The following is an 8,650-nucleotide window of genomic DNA, read 5'->3' on the forward strand; positions in this document are numbered from 1 at the left end:
AGAGGTTGCAGTGAGCAGTGATTGTGCCACTGCACTTCAGCCTGGTAACAGAAGGAGACTCTGTCTCAAAATTATGATGATGATGATGATAATTATAATTATAATAACAACAATAATTGCAAAATCCTTAGAACAGGACCTAAGCATCACCAAAAATGTTTTCCCCTTCTCCTACTTTGAATTACTTACCTCATGGGTAAGAAAGGACATATTGGCTGTCAATCTGAAGGCTTTGGCCTGAAAAATCTCTTTAAAAAATAGAACAAATATTTGAATTCAAGTTAATGCCATATGCCATTAAAATTGTCTATATAATTCTTGACTGAAAAGTTGTTCATGGTATGCTTTGAATTTTTAAAAGCAGGTACAGAACAGAATGACCAATATTATCTGGTATTTGCATAGTTATATACATATACCTCTATGTATGTTGATGCTTAGGGAGTGTTCTGGAAGGAGGTTTCTTAAAGTATTGATAATATTTATTGCTGTGTGGTAGGATTTGTTAGGGTGTTGAGCTAGGACACTGCTGCTCTGTGTGGGCTGGTTTATTCCCTGCAAAGAATATGATTTCTAGGGTTTCCAGTGATTTTTCAGAGTAGTTATAGAGACATGCATATACTGGGAGCCTCTCACCTGAGAGGCTGTGTTTGTGCTTGAGGGAACACATATAGAAGGGAATAAGGGATAGTCGATGACTCTTTGGGACAAGAGGGTGTGGGAGAAGCAAGGGGAAGAAAGACTTCTATTGTCAAAGAGCAGAGGCAAGGCAAAGCTGGTACTGACAGCAGTGTGACTGCTGATTAGTTGTCTCGGGAACAACTACTTTACCTGCAAAGGAATGATATGCTTATGATGGGCACCCTCTAGTCCCATAGTGCCTTGTATATCCTTTATAATTGTGTTTCCACATTGGATAGAAATGTGTTCGATTCCCTCTGCCTACTAGTAGAGTTACAAGAAGTGTAGGCTTGTTAGTGATAAATTATTTCAGCCTTATATGCCTGGAAAAGTTTTTACTTAATTTTCATTTGCAGAAGATATTTTTGCTGGGTATAGACTTTGAAGTTGACAGTAGTTTTTCTTTCAGTACTTTAAAAATTTACTCCACTCTCTTCTGGATTGCATTGTTTCTGATTAAAAGCCTGCTGTCGTTCTTATTTTTGTGCCTCTTTGCTTAATGTGCCTTATTTCTGTAGCTTCCTTGGCCTCCCTGAAGTCTCAACTTTTTCTCTTCTGCTCAGGTAAATTGTTGGATTTTACCTGAGTTTCCTTTCCCTGCCTTGTCACCTGGAAACTTTCTAGGCAGTAAACTAGGGCATTTATAGGGCTCACTTCATTGTTTTTTCTTTTTCTTTTTTTTTGCGATGGAGTCTAGCTCTGTTGCTCAGGTTGGAGTGCAGTGGTGCGATATTGGCTCACTGCAAGCTCCACCTCCCAGGTTCATGACGTTCTCCTGCCTCAGCCTCCATACATAGCTGGGACTACAGGTGCCCGCCACCACGCCAGCTAATTTTTTGTATTTTTAGTAGATACAGGGTTTCACCATGTTAGCCAGGATGGTCTCGATCTCCTGACCTTGTGATCTGCCTGCCTTGGCCTCTCAAAGTGCTGGGATTACAGGTGTGAGCCGCTGCACCTGGCCCATTTTTTTTCTTCTTTCAGAGATCAATGTCTGTGTTGCCTGTTGTTCAATATCTGAAAACCATTGTTTTTTTTTCTGATTTTCTTTTTAGTTATTTAAAGTGGATGAATAAATCTTGCCCTTGTTACTCCATTTTGGCTGGAAGCAGAAGTTCTGAAATATTAAATCAAAAAATAAATGCCAAAAACATAAAAACCAACTTCTGATTGCAAAAAAACCTTTTTTCTCAAAATTGATCTGTATCTTAGGATTGTGAGATCATGTTTTTAAAAAACTCACTGAGTGCCACAGTGTTTGACATTATCTCTTTTCTTACAGGAAACAGGAATCATTCAAACTGAATTTTAAAATCTTTGCAAATCAGTGATGGATCAGAAGTTGCAGAGTGCAATCCCGAGTAAAAGTCTTCAAAAATTTTTGCTTCAGGTAACAGAGGAAGGAAAATTGATCTACCACCTTAAAACCCTGATGTAGAAAAAATATATATTCATGATAGGAAGTTATAACTGAGAAAATTTATTTGCCTCTCAATGCTGCTGAATGAAAGGAATTATCCCTTTGTTCCTTGGGAGGACTTGTGTATCTGAGATTGTTGTAATAATCAATAATTTTATTAAAACCTTGACATGATCACCAGGGAGGAGAAATAGAGCAATAGTCAAAACCTGTGTGTTAGTCCAAGATGACTTCTGAAGAAATTACAGCTTCTGTTCTCATACCTGTGACTCAGAGAAAAGTGGTTTCTGCCCAGTCAGCTGCAGATGAAAGTAGTGAAAAGGTCTCAGACATCAATATTTCAAAAGCACATACTGTCAGACAAAGTGGGGAGACTTCTCATACCATCTCAAGACTGAACAAACTTAAGGAAGAACCTTCTGGAAGCAACTTGCCAAAGATTCTCTCAATAACAAGGGAGAAAATAGTGAGTGATGAGAACAGTAATGAAAAATGCTGGGAGAAAAGCATGCCAGATTCTGTGAAAAACCTTAACATTAACCGCAACAACATATTGAGAAACCATCAGCATGGCCTTCCTCAGAGACAGTTTTATGAAATGTACAACTCTGTTGTTGAGGAAGACCTGTGTTTAGAAACTGGAATTCTATCTCCACTGGAAAGAAAGGTGTTCCCTGGAATTCAACTGGAACTAGACAGACCTTCCATGGGCATTAATCCTTTAGGAAATCAGTCGGCAGTCATAGAGACAGGCAGAGCACACCCTGACAGCAGCACGGCAGTATTTCATTTTCATTATGAAGTTGACAGAAGAATGTCAGACACTTTCTGTACCCTATCAGAAAACTTAATTTTAGACGATTGTGGAAATTGTGTACCACTACCTGGGGGTGAGGAGAAGCAAAAGAAAAACTACGTGGCATATACCTGTAAACTGATGGAATTGGCCAAAAATTGTGATAATAAGAATGAACAGCTGCAGTGTGATCATTGTGACACCTTGAATGATAAATACTTTTGCTTTGAAGGCTCTTGCCAGAAGGTTGACATGGTATATTCAAGTCATAGCTTTTGTAGGGAAGATTTTACTGACAGTCAAACTGCCAAGACCTTTTTGAGCCATTTTGAGGACTTCCCTGATAATTGTGAAGATGTAGAAGAAGATGGTTTTAAAAGCAAAAAGGAGCGGTCCACTTTGTTAGTCAGGAGATTCTGTAAAAATGACAGAGAAGTTAAGAAATCTGTGTATACTGGAACAAGAGCAATTGTGAGGACTCTGCCTTCTGGCCACATTGGGCTGATTGCATGGAGTTACATAGATCAGAAGAGAAATGGTCCCTTACTGCCTTGTGGGAGAGTAATGGAACCCCTGTCAACAGTGGAGATAAAGCAAGGTGGGAGCCGACGTCTGTCAGAAGCCCAGTGGTATCCTGTAAGCATTTGAGTTTCTTTTTACCATTTCTTTAAACTTGCTTTTTAAAAAAAAATTCCAACTTTCCATAGTCTTAATTCATGAGAAATTTTAAGATCTGTCAAATTATGATTCTTAAGGTAAGCATTTGTAGTTATTGAAAACATATACTCCAATTGATAGCTATCAAGATTGAGTTGAGACTGCAACAACATAAAAGTATGTCAGAAAATATTGGAGGAAGCCAGGCGCGGTGGCTCAAGCCTGTAATCCCAGCACTTTGGGAGGCCGAGACGGGCGGATCACGAGGTCAGGAGATCGAGACCATCCTGGCTGACACGGTGAAACGCCGTCTCTACCAAAAAAAATACAAAAAGCTAGCCGGGCGAGGTGGTGGGCGCCTGTGGTCCCAGCTGCTTGGGAGGCTGAGGCAGGAGAATGGCCTGGACCCGGGAGCTTGCAGTGAACTGAGATCCGGCCACTGCGCTCCAGCCTGGGCGACAGAGTGAGACTCCGTCTCAAAAAAACCAGAAAATATTGGAGGAATTAGAGAGATTTCCTGGTAGTGGAAAAATGGCTCCATTTGTTGATTATCTGTTTGTGTTCTTTTGATATAAATGCCTGGGTCCTCTTCTATGGTGTAGTTCATTATTGTTTTTAGGTTTCTAGACCTAATGGAACTTAATTCCGATTTTTTACATTTTCCAATTAATGACCCCACTTCCTTCCCTCTCAAACTTTTTTATGCTGTGGATTACTTTGGGAAAGTAATGAAACCTACGGATTCAGAATAATGTTTTTAATAGAAATCATAGAGGACAAGTTATGTTGATACACGTATATCAAGATTTTTAAAAAATTAACATGGCAATTTAGGTGCTTCTTTATTAATACATTAAATAATAATATCTAGTTATGTGATAACTGTCATAATTTCAAAATAGAATTGGCCCTCTGTATCCTTAGTTTCTGTATCCACATATTCAACCAACTGGATATTGAAAATATTTTTGTAGGAAACAAAAAATAATAATATAACAATAAAAAATAACACAACATTTAAAAACCAATACACTGTAACACTATTTACATAGTGTAAGGTATTTTAAGTAATCTAGAAAAGATTTAAAGTATACAGGAAGATGCATGTATGTTATATGCAAATACTAGGCCATCTTTTTTATTTATTTATTTTTTTATTAAAGTTTATGTTCTAGGGTACATGTGCACAACCTACAGGTTTGTTACATATGTACACATTTGCCATGTTTGTTTGCTGCACCCATCAACTGGTCATTTACATTAGGTATTTCTCCCAGTGCTATCCCTCCCCCGTCCCCCCACCCCACAATAGGTCGCAGTGTGTGATGTTCCTCTTCCTGTGTCCAAGTGATCTCATTGCTCAGTTCCCACCTATGAGTGAGAACATGCGGTGTTTGGTTTTCTGTTCTTGTGATAGTTTGCTGAGAATCATGGTTTCCAGCTGCATCCACGTCCCTACAAAGGACATGAATTCATCCTTTTTTATGGCTGCTTAGTATTCCATGATGTATATGTGCCACATTTTCTTAATCCAGCCTGTCATTGATGGACATTTGGGTTGGTTCCAAGTCTTTGCTATTGTGAATAGTGCCGCAATAAATATGCATGTGCATGTGTCTTTATAGCAGCATGATTTATAATCCTTTGGGTATATACCCAGTAATGGGATGGCTGGGTCAAATGGTATTTCTAGTTCTAGATCCTTGAGGAATCGCCACACTGTCTTCCACATTGGTTGAACTACTTTACAGTCCCACCAACAGTGTAAAAGTGTTCCTATTTCTCCACCTCCTCTCCAGAACCTGTTGTTTCCTGATTTTTTAATGATAGCCATTCTAACTGATGTGAGAAGGTATCTCATTATGGTTTTGATTTGCATTTCTTTGATGGCTAGTGATGGTGAGCATTTTTTCATGTGTCTGTTGGCTGTATAAATGTCTTCTTTTGAGAAGTGTCTGTTCATTTCCTTTGCCCACTTTTTGATGGGGTTATTTGTTTTTTTCTTGTACATTTGTTTGAGTTCTTTGTAGGTTCTGGATATTAGCCCTTTGTCAGATGAGTAGATTGCAAAAATTTTCTCCCATTCTGTAGGTTGCCTGTTCACTCTGATGGTAGTTTTTTTTGCTGTGCAGAAGCTCTTTAGTTTAATTAGATCCCATTTGTCAATTTTGGCTTTTGTTGCTGTTGCTTTTGGTGTTTTAGATATGAAGTCCTTGCCCATGCTTATGTCCTGAATGGTATTGCCTAGGTTTTCTTCTAGGGTTTTTATGGTTTTAGATCTAACATTTAAGTCTCTAATCCATCTTGAATTAATTTTTGTATAAGGAGTGAGGAAGGGATCCAGTTTCAGCTTTCTACTTATGGCTAGCCAATTTTCCCAGCACCATTTATTAAATAGGGAATCCTTTCCCCATTTCTTGTTTTTGTCAGGTTTGTCAAAGATCAGATGGTTGTAGATGTGTGGTATTATTTCGGAGGGCTCTGTTCTGTTCCATTGGTCTATATCTCTGTTTTGGTACCAGTACCATGCTGTTTTGGTTACTGTAGCCTTGTAGTATAGTTTGAAGTCAGGTAGCATGATGCCTCCAGCTTTGTTCTTTTGACTTAGGATTGTCTTGGCAATGCGGGCTCTTTTTTGGTTCCATATGAACTTTAAAGTAATTTTTTCCAATTCTGTGAAGAAAGTCATTGGTAGCTTAATGGGGATGGCATTGAATCTATAAATTACCTTGGGCAGTATGGCCATTTTCATGATATTGATTCTTCCTATCCATGAGCATGGAATGTTCTTCCATTTGTTTGCCCTCTTTTATTTCACTGAGCAGTGGTTTGTAGTTCTCCTTGAAGAGGTCCTTCACATCCCTTGTACGTTGGATTCCTAGGTATTTTATTCTCTTTGAAGCTATTGTGAGTGGGAGTTCATTGGTGATTTGGCTCTCTGTTTGTCTGTTATTGGTGTATAAGAATGCTTGTGATTTTTGCACATTGATTTTGTATCCTGAGACTTTGCTGAAGTTGCTTATCAGCTTGAGGAGATTTTGGGCTGAGACGATGGGGTTTTCTGAATATACAATCATGTCATCTGCAAACAGGGATAATTTGACTTCCTTTTGTCCTAATTGAATACCCTTTATTTCTTTCTCTTGCCTGATTGCCTTGGCCAGAACTTCCAACACTATGTTGAATAGGAGTGGTGAGAGAAGGCATTCCTGTCTTGTGCCAGTTATCAAAGGGAATGCTTTCAGTTTTTGCCCATTCAGTATGATATTGGCTGTGGGTTTGTCATAAATAGCTCCTATTATTTTGAGATACGTTCCATCAATACCGAATTTATGGAGCATTTTTAGCATGAAGGGCTGTTGAATTTTGTCAAAAGCCTTTTCTGCATCTATTGAGATAATCATGTGGTTTTTGTCTTTGGTTCTGTTTATATGCTGGATTACGTTTATTGATTTGCGTATGTTGAACCAGCCTTGCATCCCAGGGATGAAGCCCACTTGATCATGGTGGATAACCTTTTTGATGTACTGCTGGATTTGGTTTGCCAGTGTTTTGTTGAGGATTTTTGCATCAATGTTCATCAGGGATATTGGTCTAAAATTCTCTTTTTTTGTTGTGTCTCTGCCAGGCTTTGGTATCAGGATGATGTTGGCCCATAAAATGAGTTAGGGAGGATTCCCTCTTTTTCTATTGATTGGAATAGTTTCAGAAGGAATGGTACCAGCTCCTCCTTGTACCTCTGGTGGAATTCGGCTGTGAATCTGTCTGGTCCTGGACTTTTTTTGGTTGGTAGACTATTAATTATGGCCTCAATTTCAGAGCCTGCTATTGGTCTATTCAGGGATTCAGCCATCTTACATAAGGGACTTGAGCATCCTTGAACTTTGGTATTCGTGGGGGTAGGTGGCAGTTCTGGAACCATTTCCTCTCAGATACTGAGGGATAATTGTAGTGATGAATATAAGTCCTTATATTCATAAGTATAGATTGTATACTTTTGTATATATTGGATTATGTATATATACTTATGTATATATAGTATGGATTGCCTGAAATTTTCTCAATTTTAGCACTGTAAATTCCATGTCCTGGAAAACCGTTCAGACCAAACCAGGGCAGTTGGTCACCCTAAATATCAATAACAGTTTAGGACATCTGTCACAACTGTAATAGGATATAGAAATACCTGTGACTTCTATTGATAACAAGATCACAGTTACCCTTACTGCTACTGAAGTTTGTTGCCTATTTTCAGAATTAAAGGAAGTGCTAAATTTCCTTTGAGATTAATGAAAATAATGAATCATTTTTTTTCCTCAACCAGATTTTCAGGTCCTCTGAATTCTGTACACGGTCTCCCCTCTTTAAGAATCCTGCTCTAGAAATACATATGGTCAGGCTGCCTGCCCTCAGACCTTATCTGTACATCTGAGGACAGTGCCATATACCATCTTGGATTTTTTTTATCCTGAAAACTCTTGCTTCCTTCAGTCATTCTCTATGTGAAACTGTTTCTAGAACTCTCACATTCCAATTCTTCACAAGTCCTTTAAAACCTGACCCTAGAAATAAGCACCTGGTCTGGAGAAACATCCTTTTTATTGAAATATAAGTGCTATATTTTTACTTTCATCATCATCATCATTGTATTTAGTCTGTTCTCATGATGCTAATAAAGACATACCTAAGTATGGGTAATTTACAGAGAAACAGAGGTTCAGTGGACTCAGTTCCACATGGTTGGGGAAGCCAAACGATCATGGTGGAAGGCAGAGGAGGAGCAAAGACATGTCTTATATGGTGGCAGGCAAGAAATCATGTGCAGGGGAACTCCCATGTATGAAACCATCATATCTTATGAGACTTATTCACTACCATGAGAAAACTATGGGGGAAACTGCCCCCATGATTCAATTATCTCCACCTGACCCTGCCCTTGACACATGGGGATTATTACAATTCAAGGCGAGATTTGGGTGGGGACACAGCCCAACCATATGAGTCATCAGTCAGGGTAGCTAACATTTATTGAGCATTCAACAAATGCCAGATATTGGGCTACATAATTTACATATTCCACGTTGTACAGTCATCTT

The 8,650-nt window shown here is 38.8% G+C and overlaps 1 protein-coding gene across 1 annotated transcript in view; it reads left to right on the forward strand.

Annotated features, from left to right (window-relative positions):
- Positions 1 to 3,545, forward strand: part of LOC117091605 (1-phosphatidylinositol 4,5-bisphosphate phosphodiesterase epsilon-1-like) — a 39,017-nt gene extending 35,472 nt beyond the window's left edge. Inside the window, exon 2 of the mRNA XM_033224147.1 lies at positions 1,964 to 3,545. Within this exon, the coding sequence (XP_033080038.1) occupies positions 2,328 to 3,545 (1,218 nt within the window). The 5' untranslated portion in view covers positions 1,964 to 2,327. The remainder of the gene's footprint in view (positions 1 to 1,963) is intronic.
- The last annotated feature ends 5,105 nt before the right edge of the window (positions 3,546 to 8,650 follow it).

Source organism: Trachypithecus francoisi, unplaced genomic scaffold (assembly GCF_009764315.1).
Source record: "Trachypithecus francoisi isolate TF-2019V2 unplaced genomic scaffold, Tfra_2.0 Contig01436, whole genome shotgun sequence".
Taxonomy (NCBI): Eukaryota; Metazoa; Chordata; class Mammalia; order Primates; family Cercopithecidae; genus Trachypithecus; species Trachypithecus francoisi.